Source organism: Parasteatoda tepidariorum, chromosome 8 (assembly GCF_982258835.1).
Source record: "Parasteatoda tepidariorum strain Cologne lab strain chromosome 8, Ptep-v5.0, whole genome shotgun sequence".
NCBI lineage: Eukaryota > Metazoa > Arthropoda > Arachnida > Araneae > Theridiidae > Parasteatoda > Parasteatoda tepidariorum.
The window spans coordinates 60,237,381-60,265,198 of NC_141762.1; the positions used below are offsets into that span (position 1 = coordinate 60,237,381).

Here is a 27,818-nt window from a genome sequence, read left to right on the forward strand (position 1 = left end):
TTTCGCGTTGCTTTTGATTTAAATATGGTTTTTTCCTTGGAATTCTAGCTTGTAGTCCAAATCCTGATAACCTTCTTCTTATTGTTTTTGAACTTACTGCAATACCAGCTGCATCCATTTCACATCTAATGGAATCTGATGACATTTTTCTATCTTGTAGGCATATCCATTTAATTTTTCTATCGGTAGTAGCACTTGAGCATTTTTTTCGGCCTGATTTGGCATCCTGAATGCCAAAAAATACATCGAAACTGTCCTGAAACCAAAATTGACACCTTCCATCAGGGATCTCTTCCCCAACAACGCACCATTTATTTTTCAGCAGGATTCAGCTCCATGCCACACAGCAAAAGTATGCAAAGCATGCTTTCAAAATAAAGGCATAGATATATTACCATGGCCAGGAAACAGCCCTGATCTCAATCCAATTGAAAATTTGTAGCGACGTTTGAAAATTTTTGTACGAAAACAACGTCCATCCAATAAAAGACAACTAAGTGAAGCTATAATTGATTCTTTGCATCATGTGATTACGAAAGATGAACTCCAAACACTCGTTCACTCGATGAAAAGACGCTGTGAAGCTGTCTTAAAAAATAAAGGTTATCCTACTAAGTATTGATTGTGTAAGTATCACTTTAAAAAAATACAAATCTAAGATAGATCTTAATATTTATTGCATAATTTTTTTTGTAATATAGATATTGTAATACTGTATTAATTATTAAATTCTACATTAAATTACCTTCAATTTGATATATGAACGTTTATATTTAAGTGAAAATTAATATATTCTACAAGCACACGAAGTTGAGAAACATGAAACTTTCAAAAAGTGTCCACACTTTTGGCCATCACTGTATATCTTGAGTTATAATAAGTGAGTTAATTGTGCATTAAAATTAATAAAATACATTTGAATAAAAATCTTTTAGTTATCAATATTGATAATTTTTCATGTATGAAACCAATTCAGCAAAATACCGTGGATAAAGATTTTTTAACTTACCAATAATCTGCTCAAATATTCAATTAAATAATTAATATTATTCAATAAATGTTTTTAGATTTTATAAAAATCATCGAATTAAAATGTTGTATTAAAAATTCGACATTTTATTAATTATAAACATTGAATTACCCAGTACAATATATTATTACCTTGTATATATCTATATATATCTTTCGGGTGACTGTCTTTTGGGAATAGCGAGGAAATATTAACCACGTAAAATTGCTGGTTTTTCTTAAGATATAGCCAAAATAAAAATAATAAAGTTGTGACAATTAAATTAATGATTAAAGTTGTGACAAATAATATATAGGGGAAATTGTTTCATTAACATTAAACAACTAACACTCAAAATTGGAGTTACATATTTATTACAAAACAATTCATCTTCAGATAAAGATTACGCAGTGAATATGATTTGTCTAATGACAGTGAACGTGATTTGTCTTATGACAGTGAACATGATTTTATTTAAATTCATTTTTGAGGGCAAAAAAATTTTCAACCACCATCTGATATCTTTCTCAACAACATTCTCCAGTAAATCAAGGAGAGCTGAAATCTGTGGATTCAATTCATCTTGGGCAGAGTGACTAGTCTTTTGCTCCAGAATTAGTGACTTTAATTTTGTGACTGTATTTAGGGTTAGAGGCGATGACCACATTACAATTTCTTCCACATGAATCCAGTCATCATCAGATAGTGTTTCATTTAAGAGCAGAAACTTTTTAATTCCTGTCTCAGATAGTATAAGTTCGTTTTTGTATCGCTTCATTTCATTGATATTATCAAAAGATTCATTCAAAAGCAAGGTGGCACTTTCGAATAAACCACTATTCAGTGCATACTCTATACAACTGCGACAAATAAATCGAAATTCTGAAATGTTTTCAAGAGAAGACGAGTTGTAGTTTATAAATTTTTGTAACACATCGCCTTCTGTTTTTGATACAATGAACGGCATATCAATGAATAGCTTGAAAAATTCATTATCACTTTCTTTCAAAAAGTCTACTTTAAATTGCTGAAATTCTTCTCTCGTCTCGAAATACCAATTCATAAACTGGTCCACAAACTGATAATTGGACAAAAATATTAACGTTAAATAGATAACATATGGAGACGATTTAGTTTTCTTAAATGTTTCAATTCGCACAGATTGATAAGCCCATCTCAAGAAAGATTCAGCTGCATGGATGTTACCATCACATACCCACTCAATACAAATATGCCAATCGCTAAATCTATTAATCCACAATACTATCTGTGCATCTTTCTCATTAATATTCATTTTATAGGGATAGCATTCTGGTGGCAAGGTAGATTTTGTTAATAACACGTGAAGCGAATTCAGATTGATTGACTCGAAAAATTCTAGCTGACCAAATATTAAGCAGATAAATAGTTGAATCTCTTCTTTGGAAGCTTCATTTAATATCGTAACAGCCATGCTCAGATTTTCTAATTTCAGCAACTGCAACAACACTTGGACGCAAAGAATTTCATTTTTCAGAAATGATCGTCTTAGTCTTAAAGGACTGGCACTCCATATTTCTTTAAAAATCATCATTTCATTTCCCATTTTACTCATGTTAGAACTAATATTCTCCATTATACATGAATAAATGTCTTCTTGAAGATTATCCAATAGTTCAAGAATAGTGGACAAGAATATTCTTTGATGCGGCCAACTTTCGAACAAAAACACTAATACGCGAGAATGATTCCGAAAAAATTCGGTCAATTGAGTTGCACGATTGACATGAGATAATAAAAAACATAAAACATCTAAAGTTTCTGAAGAATCCTGATAAAATCGATTATTTTGAACAAGTCGAGTAGCTTGCAAAAGCCATTTACTCAAATGATCATTTTTCTCCTGCACCGACAATTTTTTCCAAAAATGCTTTAGGGCAACTATGTTACCTACCTGAATCGAACAAGCAACCATATTTACATCAATACTAAACTTATCATCGTATATGTTTTCATGATCTGTGAGTCTAGTTAGAAAACTCCCTAAATTATTCTCGAGGACACATGTCCAATATATTATCAAATCATGATCGTATATATCTGTTACCCGAGTGATTCTTAATCGGTTTCTAAATTCTTCTGGAGTTTTCACCCACAAAATTGAAGCATATTTCCCTAAACAGTGAGAGCAGGCAATCTCATACAACTTGCAAATATCTAAGCTTTCGTAGCTTCCATTATCAAACAGTTCCGTAAGGGATTTCACTATGTCAACTGTGCCTTCAACTGTCCAATAAATTGTACCACGCTTTATGTAATATTCACAGAGATTTCTTTCATATCCTGTCCATCGTGAGTAACTACGAATCGCTTTCAACAACTGCAACTCAATGGGTCGAATGACGTATGAGATTTCTCTCTTCAGGGATGAGGGCAAAGAGCTATTGAACAATTTGTCTAATATTTTTTCCTCTATCTCAAAACTATCTCCGATATCGCATAAGATACAAGCCGCCAGTTCATTCCTTCTATCAAACGCCGTACATAGCCCAATTGCAATCGACACTACTGCAATACTCTGTAGGGAAGGAGGTTCAGAAAAATTGTTTATGAATTCAGCTCTTTCAGTCGGTTCTGTATTTGAAGTCTTGGGTGTCCAGCTTCCAGATCTCTTTTCTTTGATGACTCTTTCTGTAAAATAAAATTTTTAAATTTAGTTTTGAATTAAAGATTCGAATAAAAAGAGTTCGAAGAACATAAAGAATGCATAATTGATCACGAACCTAAGTCGTTCATTTATCTACTTGTTACTAGTTAAGGAGAAATCAAATATTGTTTACAATACTTAGGCTGTGTCTAATGCAATTTAGTTACTATTTTATGATTTTTTTCTTTTTTTTTTCTTTTTATACGCAAATTTGTATACGTTTTTTAACTTAAGATATTTTTCAAAAATCGGTTATTGAATAAATTTTTGAATATCAATTAATAACTACGTCTTTGTGGTATCGTGTAGTGGTAATTTCGTGTAGTTGCATCAACTGGAAATTGTAGATGGCTAGCATAAAATGAGTTGTCGTATGAGTTGTTTAAGTAAGATATACGGTATCATTGACTCTATATTTTGTTTGAACTTGCAGTATGATGAAAGATTGTAGGTTTTAGCTATAGGCATTACTTAAAGTGATACGCATTAAAAACTGTTATTAATCGTATTTAGTTATACTAAATGTTATTAATACATTTTTATACCTTAAAAAAAGAAGTTAAAGTCATTGAACTATGCCCATTTGTGTTCCGAAGTACATAATTTTTGTAAGAAATTCGGAGAAAATACGTTTTAGAGCCTGAATTCGTCACTTTAATTAAAATTACATTTTTCTGTCTGATTTCGTAACTTTATTAATAATTAGCGATAAAATATTAGCATATTTAAGTTCACTCCATTGAACTATTAATAAGTTATTCGGTGTGATTCGCTTTAACTTTTTTTGCGCACTGCATAGCGCGAAAAAAAAAATCCCCCTGAACAACTTTCTTTCTAATAGTCGGATTTTCACGTACTAAGTGTCAATGTCTGTATACTGTGTCAATGTCTGACGTACCAAGTGTCAATGTCAATGTCTAACGCAATGTCTAAGTGTCAATGTCTGACGTACCAAGTGTCACGTCTTAATGGTTTCTGGGGGTAACCTCAAATACGCTAATATTTTATCTCTAATTGTTAATAAAGTTATGAAATCAGACACAAAAATGTAATTTCTCTGAATAAACATATATTTTTTTTTACATATTTGGATTCTTGACCTGCAAAATATAGGGCGTAGCTGCGATCTGGAAATTGTGACCCCAATAGTTTGGTCCACAGAGAGGGTTAAATTTTGGTCCCCTTAATGTTAATTACCCTTTTTGTGTTTTTAGTCATATCTTTAAAACTAAATAAGCAGTTTAAAAAAAAACTGCCCCTCATGAAATTTATTTCGATCACATTACTCTACGCATTTATTTTTCTATTGCAAAACCTAAACATTCCCCTCTTTTTATTTAGTTGAAGCCGAGAAAAATTAAGATTAATTATTTTTTAAAAATTAATTTGGTGACAATGTAGAAATATTTAAATGGGATGATTGATATTTATTGTGAGGAACTTGACTTACGCACACGTAGCGTAAGATTTATTTCACATTTTTTTCGTTGATAGTCAAATATTAATCTTTTTTTATTATTATGAAATACGATGTTTCTTTTTCAGCATTTGAAAATTTACTCGTAATTTAGTTCTCGAGTTTTATAAAATCATTTTTTATATGCTTAATATGCCACGTATTTTTCTATAGCAAACTTAAAGCTTAAACTAATTTTATATTGAAGAGGCCGAGATAAATTAAAATTAATTACTTTTTAAAAAATGATTATGTGAAAATGTCGAAATATTTAAATGGGGAGATTAATATTTAAATGTGGTTAACGTACGAGGAACTTGACTTACGTATGCGTAGCGTAAAATGTCCTTCATATTTTTTCCGCTGAGTGCCGATTGTTAATCTTTGTTTTTTTAATTATGAAGTAGGGTAAACCAACCAGTGAAGGAACACTACCCAGTGAAGGAACATTTCATATATATTGATTAAAAATAAGAATTTGAAAGTTTTTCTTTAGATTGATTGGTAACAATAGCTTACTGCCAAACAATAGGAAGTTATCTAGCAATGTTTTGGATTACCTGGTCAAATAGACTTCTCTGGAAAAAATTTTGAATTTGTTATTATCTCTGCAACACCTTGTTTCTTTGAAAAAATTATAAGGTGAGTGTTTGTATTTATATGTTTGAAGTGGAATTAATTGCATGTTATAGTTTTATTTTTCTCACTGTGAAAAAGAGAATTCAAAATATAGTTATTGAAGTTACGTTTTATTTTTTTTTAAGGCATCATAGCATAATAAAGTTCCTTTACTGGTTTTTTTTCTTCTAAGTTATAGAAAATAAAAGATAAACTTTAATTTTCTTGTACCTTTAGTGATGTTCCGCATCAAAAGTATGTTGAGAATACGAAAAACAACTTCTAACCAGTGAGGGAACAGGCATGTTCCTTTAGTGGGCATAGATTTCCCAGTGAATTAACAGTATGTGTTAATATGTTGACACTTTAATCTTCAATTCATGATTACAAAAAAAAGTTAACACTTTCTAAGTATTCATTTGTTATAATTTCAAGAATAGGCTTGCTTTTAAATATTTGTATTGCTTATAAATTCATAAAGAGCATTAAAAAATAACCAAAATTAAGTGTTCCTTCACTGGGTGTTCATTCACTGGTAAGAGCTGCTCCTTCACTTGGTCTTCTTACTACTTGTTATTTGAACCTCCAAAACTTTAAAACAGTATTATGTAAGCTCTCTACAGTTTTTTTTACATAATTTGCAATTAGTAACAAATATGTTGACACTGTCATTTAACTAAAATTACGAATTTTGAAATTAATATGATTTTTTAAAAGGCAAGCGAAGCTTAAGTGTTCCTTCACTGGTTAGTTTACCCTACGATGTTTCTCTTTAAGTCATCTGAAAATTTACTCGTAATTTAGCAAAGTGATTCAAATAAAACATTATATTTAACGAATGTTGAGTTTTATAAATTCATGTTTCTGATAAAATGTGGTTATACATATGTTTTTCTTTTAAAATTCTTTTTTTGGTAAGTTCATTGAAGAATTCATGCAATTTCAATATACATACGTATAAATTGATATGGAATAATATATTCAACTAGTGGGCTGCGCCCCCTGCTCGCTAACGCTCGCCAACCCCCGAAAATTGCAACGCAATCTTATATGGTTTGCTTCGCAAACCAAGCTCGCTCCAGCAAGCCAACCAAGCACCAGGACAATCATTCAAATCCATATAACAACTTTTTAAAAAAAAAAAATTACATCTTTTTAGTAAATACTAAGTCATTAAAATAAATTTGAATTCAAATAAATGACATTCGTTAAATTTACAATTCGTTAATCTATTAGATAATTTACAATTCGTTAAATCTATTAGATATGTGCTATAGTATAAAATCTTAAAGCGTAACAGCACGACTGAGACTCATTTATCAATGAATAACAATAATAAAACAAATAAACTCGTGATATAAATCAAAAATCGTCAAATAAATTCGTAATATATAAATTCGTGAAAAAAAGCGCTTTCGACAAAATACTAAAATAGATATTTATCGACAGAGACTACCCACTTCTGCCTAGCTTAAGGTTATTTCAGTTTCCGTTTCTAAAAGTGCTATATGTTGAGCCACCTCACCTAGATTTGGCATGTGACATTTTTAGCGTCAATCATTGGTCGATTTTCTAGCGTTGCCACTCGGGGAGTTGTAATGAGGCTTTTTTTGTCGCCGTGTAAGAGAAATATATATATAGATAATTATCAAGCAATTACAACTTAAATGAAAATAAAAGAACTATAAAATTTATTATCATATCGAATAAAATTGTAATGTCATTGATGATCATGTTTAATCGTGTTTCGATATTCTGTGTCTCTACCAAGAGAATAGAACTGCCGAATCGTGCCAAGACTTTTAAACCTCTTAAAATGTATTAACATGTTATATATCGTCTTAATCTTAAAATTATTTTTTTAAATTACCAGGCAGTGCATGTTCCACACGACTATTTTACCAAATAATTAATTATATTTTCTCATTTTTCAAAACTTTATTTTATACGCTACCACATAGAATATTTTTTCAATAATATACTATTTTCTTAGCAAATTTAATTTAGGTTTTATTTTAAGTTAAATGCTCGTTCTTAAATTATCATTAACCTCTTAATAAAAGAAAGCTAATAATTTTTAATAATCAAACTTGTTACGAAATTAAAAAACTTCCTGCTGCTTTTAAATTACTCGATGCAAAACAGCTGGTTATTTCTTAGCATACTTTTTTTTAAAAAAAAAAAATAAAGATAAATTATTGATTGTTTTTGTATTGTTTCATATTTATTTGTAATAGCTTTCGTAGTCGTTTCAGCCTTCGGTCCTGGACTCAAAACCTGATATGATTCCTGTGCTTAGCCGGTAAACTAGCTTGGCGCGATTTATCACCGACGGCTTATTGCCAATGAAATATATAGAACAAAATATAGAGGAAGAGTATCCTCATATTTGAGATGCAATCCTTTCGACAAATTTTTAGTTATAAACTATCCAACTTAGAACTGTGGAAGGTTTTTAGAAAAAAGAGATTACAAGATCATACACTTAGGATGTTTGAAACAGCAAGAATTCAACAATTAAAAAGTTTATGCTCATTTTTCTTAAAATTTTATTTTTAAAAGCAATATTTCTTTTTGAAAAAAAAATGCTAGTTTTTTTTTAAAAAAAAAGCATTTTTATAGGAATTTCTTGTTTTAAAAAACATATGCATCCTTTAAAAAATTCTTTGTTTTTTAAAGTAAATTTGCATTTAAAAAAAAAGAATTAATTCATAATTATTTATATATATATATATATATATATATATATATATATATATATATATATATATATATATATATATATATATATATATATATATATATATATATATATATATAGGTAATTTCGAAAGTATAGCCAAGCTAGTCTTTAAATACATTTGCAAGTAACATTTATATACATTTACAAATGTTACTTATAAATGTATAAGTAACATTTGTATACATCTATATTTAAACACATGATACATGAGACACATAGGTCAAAATTTTTATTTTTCAATTCATTTTATTAAAACATTTATTATAGATGATTACCTCTTCTAATATTATTATTTTTAAAAACTATCGTCTCTAATTATATAAAAAAACGTAGCTTAATTGAAGTGATGAATTTTAAAAATTATGATTAAGTATTCTTGTTTTTAATAAAATTGAGCTTTAAGTTTTACATACAGTGTGCAATCTAAAAAAACTGCCCTGTGGGCACCTCTTGATCTATGGGCTATAGACAGTGGTGTAAATAATAAACCCGCAACCCCTGAGATGCGGGAGGGGACGTATGATCCAGAAATGATACACTATGATTGGGGTGTACAATTTGCGGCCCACGGCAGCACCAGAATATAATAAGATTTTTTTTTCTTTTGAAAGGTAAAAAAAGTACTGGAATTTTTGAATTGCGCATTTTTTAACGAGTCAAATCTAAATCAATGTGTTGCTTGATAGCTTTTTTTGGTGGTTATCGCAAATTTCCATAGAATGAAATTTTAAAAATATTTTTAGTTCGACAAAATTGTGATACGTGATTTTAAAATTTTAGTAATCACTTTTAATGCTCTTTATTTGCGTCCAGTTTATAGTTAATCTAAGTGATTTTTCGATCGTGTTTTACGAGGTTATCATCGGATTTCCACGTGTTTCTTAAAGTCATGATCTTTTTAACGCATACATTATAACTAGGGCTGCAGGCTTGTCGCGGCGCGAATTTCCGCGGTGATTTCAGCGAAATTGTCATCTTTTTTCCTAAAATCCGCGAATTTCTCAATATGTCTTGACTTGCTCTATAATTGCTTAAAATTTGATTTTTTTTCCATTTTTTATTTATTATTTTTATTAAACAGAATTTTTTATTTTCCTGAACCTTAAATTGAACATGTAAAATTGATTAGATATTCAGGGGAGTGAATCAGTAGCAAAATGACATGAAAATAGTTCAGAGATAAGAGATAATCACAATCTTGTCAACTAAGGTGGTCTTTCTACACTTAGGGGGGTAATTACCTTCCTGAAGTCAGTAAGAGTACAAAAGAAATTGGAATCACAAAAGAAGGAAAATGTTATAAATCAAATCTTTGACAGAAAAATTTTTATACATGCTATTGCATTGGGCAATGAAATTTCTACTGCCTTTCTACATATCCAGTTAATTTTTCCTTGGCGGCTTCTTGTGATTTCTTAAATATGGATCAGTTTCTTAGATGAAGGGGGGGGAGACTAGTAGTTAGTAGGGACTTGTAGCTAGTAGTTTGAATGTAGAATGTTTGAGTTTTCACAGCAATTACTTCTTTTTAAGCAACGGTCAAGGAATTGCGCGTTGGTGAAGGAAAATTGATCGAGTTTTGGAAATTAAAGACCGAACGCTCCAAAATTGGCAAAAGTGGCGTTGATGTAGAAAGATCATTTTCTAAGTATAAAAATGTATTAAGTGATAAAAGACGAAGGATAAATGAGAATAATCTGACAATGTAAAATACTTTGTACCAAAATTCTGTTCATTTAAATAAAAATATTAATATTGCTTGAAATTCAAAGAAATACTTTTGTTGTGTATTTTTAAACTTTTTTTTATTATTTGCGCAATTTCTGTCTTTTGCATCATTTATATAATAAATTTTTTTATGTTTAGAATTCGTGCAATTTTCAAAATTTCCCGCTATTTTTCCGCGAATTTGGGGTCATTTTTCCCGCGACAAACTTGCAGCCCTAATTATAAACCACATTTGACATCTTAACAAAAGCGTTTTATCTCACAAAATTTCCTTTCTATGAATTTAGAAAATTGCACCTCTTCATTTATGCTGAATATCTGTTCTTCGTTTGAGATGAGAAAAAAAAAACAATTAGTACTGAGCAACACTGCGAAATCACGCACAATTCTGCAACGCGAATGCTGACACTGTTGAAGAGCTTAGTGGAAGAACCAGGTAAGTGACATTCTTAGGCGTACTTATGAATCAGTGAAAATAACAAGGTGGTTGTTTCAATATGGTTAAGTTAAAAATTAAGTTAAGTTATGGTTAAGTGTTCGATTTTTCTTGTAAATTTTTTGTGAAAAAAATTTTTTTTGAGTGCTCCTCACACTATTGTATATATGTCACACTATTATATATATATATATATATATATATATATATATATATATATATATATATATATATATATATATATATATATATATATATTGCTTTGGCTATATTGACACAATATTAGAAAGCACTCCTTTTTACGGATATAATCGTGTGGGCTGATGAAAAGATAATATCTTTTATTTTCCGGATTTTCATTATTTTTTTTCTTCCTTTTTTCCTTGTTTCTTATTATTTTTATTATTATTTTTATTTTTTCCCCTTTCTTCCATTGTTCTGTAATTTTTTCCATGTTTTCTCGACATTTTGAACTCATTTTATGAGTTCTATATACTTGCAGCTAATGAGCAGTAAATTAAAATTCAATAATCGTACTTTATTATTTCCACCGTATCGATATTAAAACTGCGTATAGTTTTAATACTATCAATTAATATTTGGTGATTATTTAAACTGCACTGACATAGCCAATAAAAAATAATGAAATAATAAAGTACGTACACTAAACTCTTTCCTTGATGATCAAACAGAACTGTAAGCAAGTCAAATATCACACTCATATTGGATGCAAACTTTAAGTGTCGATGTCTCGGTTTCATTTTGAATTTGGCTGAAGAGTTTTTTTACCATTTTTATTATCATTTTACAAGGGACTATTATATTACATTATTGTTTTAACGCTTTTTGTCTTCGGGAGCTGCAAAAAAATTTAAAAATTTAATTTAAAATTTAAATGTATGCTTTTAAATTATAATGGATGTGTTAAACAATCTAATTTCCTTTAATCTTGTAGAATCATGAAAAAAAAATTATAGACACTTTTTTAGCGATTAATATGCTGACGGATAAAAATTAGCAAAGGTATGGTTTTAAAGTGCATAAGATTGTGTTCAGATAAGTGCATTATTCATTATGTATAATTAAGTAAAGAATAATCCAAAATGATGCTTTTAATAAATATTTAGCATCTTTGTTACACATAGAACTACAAATTTGTGATTGAAAATTTATTTTTGCATAATAAAAAAGAACTTGGTTAAAATCTGATGTATTATTATCAAGGATAATCCCCACACCACATAAATTAAATAAATATCATAATTGAGAGTATAACTCTTGAGAAGAAAGCCTTCAGAAACAATATTAAGCTTCAGTGTTTATATGTGAATGTATATTAAAAGAAAGGTTCCTCAAAATTTCAGTATTGAAAAATAAATAAAATAAATGAAGAAAGGTGGATAAAAAAATCTGCATTACAAATTAGTTATTTTTATTATTATGTATCTTTCACTAGTAGCTTTAAAAATTTTAAGGAACTTTAAAAGGAACTTTAAATGGTTTTTCTACATAACATATATCTCAGTCAGGCTTATGCCTTGAATATATGTTCATGTACAAAAATATAATATCATAAAATATCATTTCAGAAAAAACAGTATTTTGGAAAAATTAAAAGGTAATTAATTCCAGGTCCAGCTGTCTGAAAAATACCACATAACCATCAAGGAATGACTTTCCAGAAACAAAAAATTCCTCTTCTACCATATTTCATATTTGTGTAAAATACTTAAATACAATGTCATAGAAGAACTTAATAAAAATATAAGTTTTCACATAGTTAATTACAGCGGCTCGATGGTTTTCATTTCTCTTCACTTATTTAAATTTTTTAAACCCGTTAGTTGAATTTTGTGAATGTATGGATTCATCAATAAATAATATTCCGGAAAGAAATGCAAACAACCATTTATAATGTCATATATTTGGTTCATGAAGTACAAGCTTTTTACTAGCCTAGCAGATTAAACAATTCACACTTTTTAATTGCCATCTAATATATCTCTTAAACAATTTTTATTTTCACCAAACTCATATTTTTTTTATTTTATTATTATTTGTTTCAACTTTAAACTTTGTTTCGTTTCAATAAGATCGCGAAAGTGGAGCTCTCATACCTTATATGCAAAGTACAAGCATGAAAACTAAATTAATTTTTCATTTTTTTAGTTCTTACACTTTTTTCATTTTAGAATAAATAAATTTCTTAAAATAAAGTACTATTTCTATATTTAAATAAAGTACTATTAGGCCCCATAACTTTTAAACGCTCCATACTATTTGTGCATTAAATCAGATAATTTTAGTAATTGTAAGCAACAAATAAAAATAATAAAGGATGCAAAAAATAAACTCTATTTAAATATGCTGTAAAGTATACCCTAAAGTTTAGAAAAATTTTGGATCGATAAATAAAAAATACATTTTCAAAATTTTTCAATTGGAACTAAGATGTTAATTTGTCCGAAATAATTGACCTTGAAACTACTTAACTTTGATTCCGGGAGTGACTGTTTCAGTCAACTTTTGAAATTTCAATTCAAACCTAATTATTTGTCATCCTTAAAAAAATTGCTTTTAAGATAAACAGTATAGCCAATTACAGCTTTAGAGAGTTCTGACTAATCTTATATTATTTTTTTTTCAATCTAGAAACTATATCCGTTTTCTTACGCAAAACTTATTTTAATACCACGTTCAGTATTTTACTTTAATATACTGCCATAGCTGCCAGCATGGATAGATGAAAATCCAGTAGATTTTACGAAATAATATAAATTTGATTGTAATTATAGTATAATGTATTAAATATTTAACACATACGGAGTTTTAGTAATTTTTATAGTGATCAAAATAGAAAAACTGCAATATTTTACAATTACTATTAACATTAAACATACTTGAGATGTTATGTACTATGCTTACTCATAATTTTAAACATTAATAGACATTTAATTCCTCAAAAAATTTTAAAATTATTTAAAGAGGGTTATGAATAAAAATAAACTGAACATTTTAAAACAATAAAAGTTTTGAACAGATTACTATAAATGAGGTTCGCTTCATTATATGTATAATACTTATTTAAATATTCAAACAAGCAATCATCTGTACAAAAATTCTATTTCAATAGGGATTTTTTTAGGAAATTTACTGAATTTTAGGGAATTTTCAAAGATATACAAGAAACATGAGAATTTTATTTTAACCAGTAGACCAGAAGAAGCTGGCTAAACCCAATAGTGTAGTGGAAAATCCAGTAGAGGTGGTAGTCATAGACTTCACAAAGTCATTCCTGTCTGGCAAGCCTGGAGAATTGGTGCTTACTTTTAAGCTCTCGAAATTAGTTAACTTTTTTTAAAACGTTCATTTTTTCATTTGAAGGAAATCATTTGATGCGCTGACAAATAGTGGCCCATTTTCAAGATTCGCCAGGTGTGAATTTGGGAATCAAAAATAACCCGAAAAAAAATCAGTAAAATAACTTAAGAAAAAAAAAGGGGAAAAACAAAATAAAAAAAATCACGGTAGCCGAGAGTGAAACAGAATGAATACGTTACTATTACACTCTAAAAACTGTACCTCTTAAATAAAAGGCACAAGCTAAATGTACCCTTTATTTTCTCGCGTTAGAGGCACATAACTAATGTGCCTTTAAAAATGAGAGGCACCACAACAAATTGAAGGCACCAAAGCAAACGCCAGTCAATGCGCGGTACAAAAAGACATTCGTGCCTCTCAAATTCGCTTCATTTCTTTTTCTTCGGTACAATCATGTAACGGAGAACAAGCGCATGCGCACATCAGTGAAAAATTTTATGACGAAATACGTTTTCTGTCCCCTCTCATCCACGCTACCGATGGAAGAAGTTTGTCTACAAATATGTTCTATTGATGTTATAAAAATGCTTGAATTTGGTAAGTTTAATACTTATATCTTATTTTTATATTAATTCCTAAGTAACGACGGCATCTTTTTTATTAATACATTTCAATTTTTATTAGTGAATTATTAATGCTACAAATCTTATAAAAATGTTTAAGCGAGAGAGCTAACCCTAGTTATGTTTACATTTCTGTTGTAGTTGTATTATTTATGTTTTATCATTATAATATTAAGAGGAATGTTTTTAAAGTGCCCTATATTTGTTCTGTAGTGTTTGATTATAATTTTGTATGAGGTTTTCAATGTGGCGATTGCTATGAATAAGAAATCATTTTTATTTGAACTACCAATTTGCTTTTTTGTTTATCTTAGTTTACATTCGAGAGCTATCACAGAAATTCTCTCACAGAATGATCGAATAATTTAAAAATCAACGAAGAATGTTTTCGAATTTTTATTATAATTATGAAAAGTATACTTTCAATCATTAGCTATTTTAGAAAACAATTGACATTGATATCTAATTATAATTATTTCAAACTGTTACTAAACTTACAGTTGATATAAACCTGAAGAAAAAAATAAGATTATGCTTTATTTATATTTTAAATATGGTGAAAGCATGGGCGAAAAAGGCAATCTTCTAATGATTTATAAATTTTTAATTAGTTATTTTTTTTTTTGAAAAAGTAATGTTTAAAAATGTTTTATTCTAACATCACAGCTTTCAGTGTATAATTTCAAATTTTAGTTTTGAATTTATGACTCAAAATAGATAACATGGGATATATAATTATTTACGACTGTGAAACTCCTTTTAAAAATTTTAACATTTCAAATTGAAATTTAATTTATTTGATTTTTAAAAAGGATTAATAGCTTGCTCCAGGGTGCTCTTGTGGCACAGCTGGTTAAATTATCTTTCACACTGCTTATTAGAGAACTAGGGTAATGAGTTAGATCCTGGCAATGTATAAAACAACTGGCGTGTATACTTTGCATATAAATTCTGCCACAACTGAAAGTTCTCTCATTGGTTATCATGCAGAAGATTCAAACGAGCTAGCTCAAGCGGAGTCCACTTTATCTGACCAGTATCAAAATTACATGGCATTTTAACCATGGCCGTTAAAAAGTAAAGCCCTAGGAATAAGATTTTTGGTCATGGTTGAGTGATGGGCGGTGATGAGTACCTTGCTCTTTGTTTAAAATAATATAATGCCAAGTACTTAACAGCTTGAACTTTTTAAAAAATATTAAAGTATTGTTAACTTGAGCAGTTTAATTTACATAATTTTGATATCAATAACTATATATAAAAAATAAAAAAATTATTTGCATCACATTCATTGGATCACAAATGGATTAGATATGCAGAATCGCTGTTGTGTCACTGGCATTTTCCAAGATATATTCTTAATGCTTTAGCGATATATACTGAATAATTTATTAAAAAAATATTTGGTACTTCATATTCAATGCTCAACACTTTATACTCCATGTTTTCTTGCTACAAAAGCTACCTAGTAAAACTTTCTAATTCAGCATCAGTGATAATAATTTTTAAGAAACCTTTATTTATTTTATTGTTATTGCTACCTTACCTGTGTTACTTAGAATAACATTATCAAAAAACTTTTATTAATCTATAACTAATGCTTTTCCTGAACTGTAGTAAAAAAAATATGAAGCGAAGCAATTTTGATAACAATATTTAGAAAGAAAATATATTGATTGTAAGGATTGATATGTGTATAAACTTGATACAGTGAAATTTTTTTTTTTTTTTTTTGCTCTCTGAAAGGCAATTTAATGTTTGTGTAATCTAAATTTATATTATTATTATAACTAAATGATTAATAGTTTTTTTTTTTTTGCTGTTACTTTCTGTCTTGACTGTGTTCCAGTAAATGCAAAAAAATGTTTTTAATTATTAAATATTTTTATAAATAATTATTTTTATAAATAATAACTTTTCGATTTACATTTGAATTTTCTTTGTTGACTCCAATTTTGTTTTGTGTTAAAAACAATCCTTGCACTTTCTTATGTATTTAAGCTTAGATAGATTTACATTTTTTTTTCTTTAACATGTTGAATGCCACACTAATTTTACATGACTTGCCCGTCTGGCCAAAATGATTTTTTCAGTATCTAAACCATTTTAGTAATAATAATAATATAAAAAAAAATTAGAGCATTAAAAATTTGTTCGAATTATGTGTTTCGAATAATCTAGGTTTCGCCGTTCATCGGTGACCCCAGTGGCGCTACGAAAAAACTCAGCACCAGTCACCGGTGACCCCTATGGCATTCAACGTGTTAAATTAGTTCAATAATATTATATATAAAAATTATTTTAGCTAAACCTATTCTTAATGTAATAAAATCTTCATGAATGTATTTGTGTACATTGTGATAGAAACTTTTAACTACTTATTCAAATAAAATACTCTTACATTGATAAGTCCTGTTTTAAATGTTCTAGCCGAGCTGAATGCATGATAAAACACTTACATGGAGAGGAAAACCACTAAGCCTGCTACAGTTAGTCTGGCGTCCAGGGGACTCAAACCCATGATCCAACTACCTCTGAGGGTATTTTACATCAGCACTGTGGTCAATGCTAAACTATAAATAATGTGGATGCTGTGGGAAGGATTTGATCAGGCCTCCTCTGCAAATGCTTTGCCCATGTACCTCCCCCGGCAAAGTGTTTAACTTGAGCATTTTTTCTTCCGGATACAACCTTTAAATGCCCGTTGCTATTTCTCCGAATTATTGTGATTCTGTATTAATAACTAGTGAAAACTAAAAGAAAGAAAAATGTGCGTCATTTGATTTTTTTCAAAATTTGGAAAATGTTTTAATAAAAGTTCTCTGCGAAACATGTGGACTTTTTTTTTATAAGAGTCTGCATTAAACGAATCTTACCATCTCCAAGTAAAATTGACTTACAGTTGTTCCACTCTGTAAAGCAAATTTATCTATATGTTATCACTTTTTACTATGATATTTTATTTTCTCATTATAGTGCTAATTTTTTTTAATTTTGTTTGATTTTAAACTATAATTTTTGTAAATTTGGTTTAGGCTATTCTCACTGGTTAAATTACTCATTGTATTAAGTATGTTTACCATTATAATTTTGCTTCTGGTGTTGTGTTTTCTTTTTTTACCTGCACTTTTTCTTTATTGACCTTTAATTATGATATTACTATATATATATACATAGCCTATACTAAGTATTTCAAATCAGGGTTCGTTGATTTAAATCAGCTTGATTTAAATCAAATGATTTTTTTAAAAAAATCATTGATTTAAAATCAATTAATTTTTTTTATCGATATATATATTGATTTTAAAAGTTAAAAAACAGTGTTTTAAATTTTTGATACTTTTATTATTTTCTTTTCTTAGTATTAAAATTTAATTTAAATAAATTGCTGCATTAATTAATTTTAGGTAACGAAATTACTTTCTTTCTTGGTGTGTATTAAATTCCAACACATTTGAAATTACATTTTTAAAAATATTTTGATTCTTGAGATTGAAAGCACAGATTAAAGTAAACATTTAATGCTGTCTTAATATAGACTTGCATAGCTGTAGAAAGTAATTAATAAACATGAATTTTTTTCAAAAAATAATCCAAATAATGTTAATAAAATTCTACCTTTTGAATGAAAAAGTGTGAATTAAAATCTACATCATATTTTATTGGTGGAAAATGTATATTTCTGAAGCTTGAGGTTATATTAAAAAGAAATTACCCTAATATGCCAAAAACAGAAAAAGAAAAAAAAAAGGGCTGATGAATTCAGATGTTTTTTTCGTAATATAGTGTCATTCTTCCCTTTCAAACTCTTTCAAAGTCTATTTGATGCAGTAGGGTTATTAACTGGTATTTTCTCATAATATGTTTACAGTATCTTTGACATTATCTGATTTTCTATAAAGAAATTTTGTGAAAAAAAATTCCAATGAGTACATAGATTTTCTAATTTTTTTTAAAGCTTAACTTATCTATTTTGATATAGAATTAAAAATGAATATTTTAATGTAAAAATATATAGATTAAATATTTATTTATTTTTTGATAAATGACTACATTTATGAACACAATCTGCTTCATTTATTTTGCCATTTTAAAAATCAAGAGAAAAAAAAAGAAATCACAATATTAAATTAAAGTTACGGTTTGCTAACTGAAACTTTGTTTTAATAGTTAAAGTACAGGGGTCTGTCCAAGCCAAATTTACTACCGTTTAATGGTACCTTTACGAATTCACCTTTAGGAAAAATGATAGAATAATCACACAAAATACTTTTTCTTAAAATTTTATTTTTTTGTCTTGTAAGAAACGATAAATCCATATTTTTACTATATTTGTGTTGATTCTATAATATAATTTTTAATTTTCACAAAATAGGTACCTCTCAGAAAAACCCAGACAGACCCCTGAAGTATTCTTTAAATTCTCTATTTCATCTAGTCTTTAAATTTTAATCATGCATTTGTTTCAAAATGGTTGCTATGCATTCAAAGCCATGTATTATAATGAAAAATTATTTTAGTTAGAGCTTCTAAAATATTGTTACAATATAGTTTTAGTATTAAGTTAATTTGATTAAACATTAAAATTTTTTTTAATCATAAATTGAAGTTCTTACAGTGAATTTATTAAAAATCAAAAAAATCTGATTTAAATCAAAAAAATCCGATTTAAATCAAAAAAATCTGATTCTTTTGATTTTTTTTTAAAAAATCAAAAAAATCACGAACCCTGTTTCAAATTATTTGCCAGATTTTAAAATTCTTAGTCAAAGGAAAATGTTAGAAATTTTTTATGATAGATTTTTTCTGTAGGAAACTTTTAAACATAATACAAATTTATTATAAATTAATTATTTTATAAAAATGCAAATAGAAATTTAGAGTCATTTTGCTGTTGGGGAGGAGTAAACGTGCAATGAATGGGGGAGAGATTGAAAAATGCAGATGTTTTATCGTGTTTGAGGGGAGGAAATAAACATAGATTGAGGTTTATTTTTGGCAACGTATTAGATTAGTGTAGTAATATAAAGATAAACCTGAATCGACGCTATGTGCTGCGTTATTAAATTAGTGCATATATTATTGTCATGAAAAAAAAATTTTTCTGTTAAAATAATCTGCATCTTGTTTTTCGTTTGAAAACAGCTTTCGCCAATATTTTCCCCCAAAAGGGAACAAGGTCTTTTTTCTTCAATTGTAAACTAGCCATTGTACATTTTCTCTATGGATTAGTTTTATTTTGTACATTAGATTGTTGTAATCAAGTTTAAGTTAAAATAATTTTTATTTTAATAATATTTATAAAACAAATGCATGTTTAATGATTGGGGATAAAAATGCGGAATTTCACGATTTTTAAAATACTATAAAAAATAAAAATTCTGAAACAAGCTTTCAAAAAAAATTGCAAAATGCTTTTCATATATTCAGAGCTCAAATAAAATTGTCAATTAAATAATATTAAGTACAGTTAGTTCTAAAAAAATTGAAAGCTAATGTTCCCAAAATGGGAATGATGGCGCCTAATGGGTTAATATGCTTCGCCAAAATCAGGCTTTTAAAAAAAAAATTCATTTCAATAGAAAGAAATCTTTGATTTTACACTTGTAAAGTCATTTGATTAAACATATTTGATGTTATAAAACATACAAATTGTTCAAAATCTACATCTATAATTTTAAAATATTGTGAAAGTTCTATGTTTTTCCATATTTGTGTGCAACTGTTACTAAATTATGTAATATTGTTCTTTATGTGTGAAAATAAAAGATATTAGATTTCATGATATTTGGTGTTTAATTTTGATTCTTATAAAGCTATTTTATTAAATCTCTAAATATTTAAAAAATATCTAAATTTATAAGAAATTTCCATTTTGAGGATACTTTTTGGAAAAAAATCCATGAATTATATTGACTTGGAATAAACAGAAATAAATATTATTTTTTATACCTATATCTGATTAGAAAAACATCATTGTAATTGTTGAAGCATCATTAAACGCTACATGATTAAAGAAATTGTGTAAATTTACATATTTTATAATTGCCTATGAAAAAGCCTTAGATGGAATCCCTTGAGATGATCACCTCAAGTGGCCAATATTCAAAGAATTCAGAAATATTTTTCATTAAGAATTATTATAATATCTTGGTAATAGTGTAAACTCCTTTTTATATGAAGTGCAAGCAAATTACAAATGGGTAAAAAAAAAAGTGTGTTCAAATCTGGTAAATAACAGGTTTTGGTACCACTAAATGCTTATTTCAATGAGTGGTTCATAAAAGCAAAATCTAATTTACAATGTACCTTTCAAGCTAAGAGGTACATCTGATTTTGCCTCTGAAATCAGAGGTTCATTGTGCCTTTCATTTTTAAAGGTACGTTGTGCCCTTAAAATTCAGAGGCACAAACGATCCAAATGTGCCTCTGAAATCAGAGGTACATTGTGCCTTTCATTTTTAAAGGCACGTTGTGCCCTTAAAATTCAGAGGCACAAATGATTCAAATGTGCCTCTGAAATCAGAGGTACAGTTTTTAGAGTGTAGTTCAATCTTTGCTACATCGCACAAAACAGACGCGCTTCAAAATTTTGATTTAAAGAGCTTGGAAGTTAAGTCCGTTATCTAGAATGTGATAAGCATTCATGACCTCTTGGACATGGTCTAGCTTGCAACTAGACATTGAGGAATAAACCACAACAGCAATTGCTTTGCAGCGTAAAATTATAAGATTTCGAAACTTGAAATTTACAAAGGCATGAAAAAAAGATGTAGAAGAAGTACAATTGAATAAAAACAATCGAGATTTCATTCGAAAATCATTAAACTTGTAAAAAATACCATGCTGGTTACTCTATAGGACAAGGGAATGCAACTGCAAAATTAAAATTTGAAGTGCTGAATTTATTTATTCATTTTCAAAATTCTAATTCGTTTGAAAGTTTTTGTAATTATATTTTTCTCTCTCCAATTTTTCACTTTTTTTGCTATACATTACATTTTATTTTATTCTGCAAAAACAGACACCTGGATACTTGAATTTACAAAATGTGAAGAAAAATTTCACGAGGGAATAAAAAAATTAGCATTCGTTAAATAGTTCAAGGATTTTCAAATGTTGAAACTGTAGTACACTGTTTCCCAAAGTGTGGTACGCGTGCCCCCAGGGGTACGAGAACAGTTTAGAGGGGGTACGCATTCTTATGCAAAATATCTTGCAACAAACGAAAATTTCAAAAAAAATTATTTAGACACAAAGCTAGCAATGAAAATTTACGATTAAGTATTTTTCTATTTTCTATTGGCTATTTTTTGCAGAGTTAGCAGTTAATAATGAGTGGTGTCAACAGCCAGTTGTGATTTTTAAATTTTGTGCAATGTTTTTATGGTAAAAAATGCACTCATATTTTTATTAGTGGTACAAAGCGTTACGAAAAATTTAGAAAGGGTACACAAAAGTGATAAGTTTGGAAAACACTGCTGTAGTAGAAAATACCACGTGGGACTCTCTGCAATTTGCAGAAATGCATTTGCTGAAAAGGTTATTTTCCTTTTTGAACCTGATGACATTTTTTCCGGAATTTCTATCTGTTCAAAAGTTATTGCAATTTTAAGTGCTGTTTTCAACTTCTTTTTTTTTAAATTTCCCTGTGCTTTAAATGATGACTATTGCTTTAAAAAAAAAAGCTTTCCCCTCGAGATCTTAATTTTATAAGCTCGCGTTTTTCTTGACGTCAACTTTGATAGGAAAATAAATATAATAAAAGCGTGAGGGATGGCCATTCCTTTTCAGAACATTCATTATCATTATCATAACAGACAGCAGCATGGTGATCATTAAGTATATCTTTACAATAATTCGAAGTTTTGTATTTCAAATTGTAATAATACTCCTATTTTGAACTACATAAAATCTAATTATTTTAATTTCAAACAATAATAATTGGATTGGTGTAATTTTTCAACTTCTGTCTGCATAAACAATTACAAATGTTTATCAGTGATACAATTGGGTTCTTACACTTTGAGAAGAAGACCCCCCCATACCCACACATGTGACCTATAACATCAGCAAATCTTTCTCAACAAAATGGCGTAGTAAAGATAAGTTTATCTATACATAAGTTAGAATGTTAAGTATCGTTAAGTTAGTTAAATACAGAGCTGTGTCGCACATCGAATTAGTTGAAATATCTCATCTACTTTTTTTACTTAACTTAGACTTATTGTTTGCTTATGTATTTTATTCTAATCGTGATATATTTTTGTTTTGAGTAACTGCCAAACTTCTTTGCATAATTAGTTTGTTCATGTTCCGCATAGCTTCCTGTCTGTATTTTTGTTAAGTCTCTGTGGAAATATATAGTGTGAAAGAATTGAAATCTCTGTGAAAAAATTTAGAATGTGTCACTTAAAAGAGTTGATGATTGGCGGGCTTGGCTTACTCGAAATAAAATAGAAAGAACAGTTGCTATCATAAATGTCGCGTTTGAACAACCAATGAGGATTGAGATAGCCACATTACGTCACTTGCAAGTAAGCTATTGCTGATATACGACAAATAGAATACAAATAATACAAAATTCAGTGACGTACTTCATCATATCCGCAGTAGGTGATGTATGAAAGTACTAATGACCTACACGCATTATTATAAGAATATAAATAAAACAAAGTTTAAGTTACTACATTTCTACCTCGATAAGTGCTGTTAAGTTTGAAACACTTTGTTTAAAATAATTAATTTAAATATGTTGATTTTAAATACAAAGCATATGTATACATTTTTTTAAACAACATGATTATGATTTTCTCTGTGAGATTTTTAAAGAAAAATATGTAGAAACGTCTGAATCTATAAACAAATGTATTTGTTCAAAACCTATGTTCTGCTTTGTTTTTACTTTTTATCATAGATAGTACAGTTCAGTAAAATATATCAAATTAATCACCCTAGTAAGTTGACCACCTGTCTGGTAGTCAAGGGCGGTCTTACGAGGGTTATTTGTCAAGTTCTCAAGCAAGTTAACAAGAACCGTATTTATCTCACGTATTAAAAGCAAGTAAAATCTTTGTAACCTCATCACCTGCTTATCTTGAACCCTGAAATAAATCAAATTTGTCTAGGAAAATTATTCTAAGTCCTAACTAAGAAAAGTTCCGAAGAAATTTTTTGTGACGTTAGTTTAACTATTCGAAATTTACTCATTTGATGAAATTATATAAAATTATAACTTATACCACTTAGTGAATTGATAATAAAGAAAACTATTAAGGGCTTTTGTAACTAGCTGGATTTTAAGCACATATAACAGCATCGATTTCAAGATGTTGAAATGAAAATAATGTTAAAGCTTTGTGGAGTATGTTTGAATCGACTATGTCAACCTTCGTCTGTCAAACAGTACCTCAATATAAAATCGAGATAACAAGTCTTAGATACTACTGAATTAATATGCGATATTATAAGTGGTAATTACGCCGCATTACTCCACTTCCGGAATTTTTATCTGCGATAGAATCCGATGAATGAATATCACTTGTCGATTAATGCTATTTTATTTATGTATTAATTTATTATTTTATTTATATCAATTCACCCATTATTTTTGTTTTCAATTTCATTTATTAGCCGTGAGAATCATTCTTACTTCACCGGATTTGGTGTGTAAATCAACTGTTTAATGGGGACCATCTATCGATATTGGCATGTTCATATCACGTCTGGAGGTCACTAATGTGATGAGTTTATTATCGACTACGTCATCTTTCATCTCTCAAAGGGTACCTCTATATCAGGGGTTTCCAACTTACACGAGGCCGGGGGCCACAATTAGAAACACAAATCAAATGACGGGCAGCAACTTTATCAAAATTTTATAAAGGACTCTTTTATGTTTGAAGGAACATTAAATATTACTGTCAGATTTTTACCAAGTTGAACAAAACAAAAGTATTGAATTACAAATTAAAATAAGAAGTAGATTTTTAAAAATATTTAATTGCATATTAAAAAATTCGGGCTACAGTAACTTTAATGTGCACCCATGTATTAAACAATTAATGTCAACAGATATCTAATTGTTAAGATATAAAACTTTGAACATTTTGTGTGCTACTATGTAAGCTTTAATACCAACCTTTTTATTGAAAATTGAGGTTTGTCTGCTGCAACCAACAGAGAATAGATATTTACATTTTAAATTTACAAATGTGTGTGTAAATATTTTCGTCCGAATTGAGTGGTTTCAAAATGTTAAATCGGAGAATTTCTTCGATAAAATTTCTGATACACACATGCTAAATTATATTCACAAAATACAACAAAAATTAAAGAAAAAAGAGCAACATACACGATTATTTTTGTATTCGAATAAATATTTCCTTGGATGCAAAACCTGAGAAATAATTTTTTTAGGACCGTTGGTATGATAAATTTCACAGAAACGAAGAAATTAGGTTTTTATTAATGAGAAAAGTATTTAAACCCATATAGATTTTTTACGAAAATTGTCCGCAAAAAAATTACAAATATATTTTAGTTCGCGGGCCACAAAAAAAAGCTTCACGAGCTGGTGCGGCCCCCGGGCCGCCAGTTGGAAACCACTGCTCTATATAGAATCGATTTAACAAGTCTTATGTACTACTAAATTGATATTTAATATTATTAGTGGTAGTTATACCACATTTTCTTATTTCATATAGGCACTAGTGTACTAGAATTTTAAGAAATTTATTTCTAATAAATACCTGATATACATCACTAACAAAATATACGTATTTGTTTTTTTAAGCTAATTAGTTTTATTATAAATTTATGTTACAAATTATAATTCATTCCGGTAATTAATCCCAGTTCTTAGGATACATGGGACATTTGATTAAAAAATATTTAATGTCATAAAAGAAATTATAGGTATCTTTATTTTGATTGGTATCAGGAACAGGTTAGATACGAATGCATAACACGAGCAACGTGAATAACATGAAAAATATGAAAATAACATAACGTTGTGGCTTTTATACTCTTCCAATATAACCATGTGTGTAAAAAGATTAAGAAATTTTAAGAAAAAACCTATTTTAATACTTACACACCTCCGTAAGCTATTTTATTTAAATAAATATTAAATTTAAATGTTGAATTCTCTTCTCAAGTATTTGAAGTAATAAGACTGGCGATTGAAGTAATAAGATAACTGTATCGAAAGTTTAGCAAAAGAAAAAAATATTTTTATTAAAAAAGAATAATTAAAATCACACGGCTGATGTTGCTGGATTGAAAAAATTGTTTTAGGCATTTAGTTCTCTACACAGCTCTAAAATACAGATTCTCTACACAGCAAAAAAAAATTCAGAAAGCTGCAAAATATGCAATAATCGTAGTTGTCAAGTAATACATTCTGATATTTTCAAACTAAGCATGTTTTGCAAAAAAAAAAAAAAAAAAAAATTTCTTAAAAATAGCAATGAATAAAAATAAATCATAAGCGTGAGCAGATTATGCAGAATTTTTTTTTCCTTCAAAAAAAGTGTCCAAAACTAGATTTTTATTAAAAAAAAGAACTGTTTTTATTTTCCCAAACTCGTCGCAATCGCTGATATTTTCAAACGTAGATGACAGAAATGTAATTAAGTCCATAAATCAAGAATTATAAACAATTTGCATTATATTTCTAATGAAATTGTACTTATATATGTTATTTATATAACATTTTAAAATATCACCTATGACTCTGAAGTTCATATTTGATAATTAAATGCAATTATGTTTACTTTTTACTGAAAAAATAAAATATTATTATAATATATTTATTTACAATGCAATTAATCTAATTGTATTTCTTACAATTTTTTGAAACCTAGTCGCAATAGCTGATATATAACAATTTTGATGACGAGTGTGAATAAATCAACAAATGAAGATTTGCAATGTATTCACAAACTATTAAAAAATGAATTGGCATTTCCGATTGCAATTAGTTAATGACTTATTTTACCAAAATTTGTTGTTAAATAATTATATAATCGGCATTATACTTTTTAATAAAAATTTTTAGCTTCTGTTTGTTATTTTTTTTCTTAACCTGGTCTCAATAGCTAGCACATGAAAATATGGATGACGCAAATGTATATTCATATATATATATATATATATATATATATATATATATATATATATATATATATATATATATATATATATATATATATATATATATATATATATATATATATATATATATATATATATATATATATATATATATATATATATATATATATATATATATATATATATATGAAAGAAACAACATTTCCAATTTATATATACACAAAAAAAAGTTCTTTTTCCCAAAATTACGCTATAAAGACGCTATAAGAGTCTATGTAAAATCTTAATTATCAGGTGATACTTCACAACCGGTTTGTACTTGTTTACGTTCGTGTATTAATTGGTTTAATTGGATGATAGATAATATAAATTCGACGACAGAATTAATTAGACGATAAATGTAGAATATTCATTATATCAGGTATTATATTAGTATATTTTAATAGTTAGACTAAATTATTGGACTCATTGGAGTGTTTTAATAATGACTTGCTTTCCACGAGTTTATATGCAATACTTTTATATATAAACACACATATAATGGGTTTTTACTTCAGAGATTTTTTATGTATTTCCTGTTTCTACTTATTTTTGATACAGGAACAATTGATACGCGAACATAAATAAGTGTACACCGTTTTATGCCGCGTAAAAACAATAATAAACAATATACGTATATCTATAAGAGAGAAACAACATCTCTGATTTATATAAAAATTAAAATTCGAATAAAGCTCTTTTTCTAAAGTTAATAAGGAAATACTTATATAATTTGCATTACAATTCAGAACATTTTATAAGCAAAAATAAATCTTCACATTAAAAATTATTTATGAGTATTTTATTATAATTCAGTTAACTATTTATAGAATGGCTATAAGTACTTACCATTATCATTTCCAATAGCATAACTTCCCATCCTTACAGTTTTAAACACCTACTCAAGTTCCTATGAATACACTAAACTATATTTCTTTTCTAGAGGAGCCTTGCAATCATGACTAACTAACCCCCTTACATTTTAAAGCAGTTTACAGTTAAATGCATATGTTGCCCCATTCATCAATGTCGACTACGAATT

General features: G+C 28.1%; 1 protein-coding gene across 1 annotated transcript; it reads right to left on the reverse strand.

The window, feature by feature from the left end:
• Nucleotides 1–1,366: 1,366 nt before the first annotated feature.
• On the reverse strand, nt 1,367–27,818 carry LOC139425694 (uncharacterized). The gene is made up of 2 exons (XM_087168960.1): nt 27,626–27,818; nt 1,367–3,679 (listed from the first exon to the last, which is right to left on the reverse strand). Exons 1-2 carry the CDS (start codon nt 27,654–27,656, stop codon nt 1,413–1,415), a joined length of 2,298 nt encoding a protein of 765 aa, XP_087025086.1. The 5' UTR covers nt 27,657–27,818; the 3' UTR covers nt 1,367–1,412.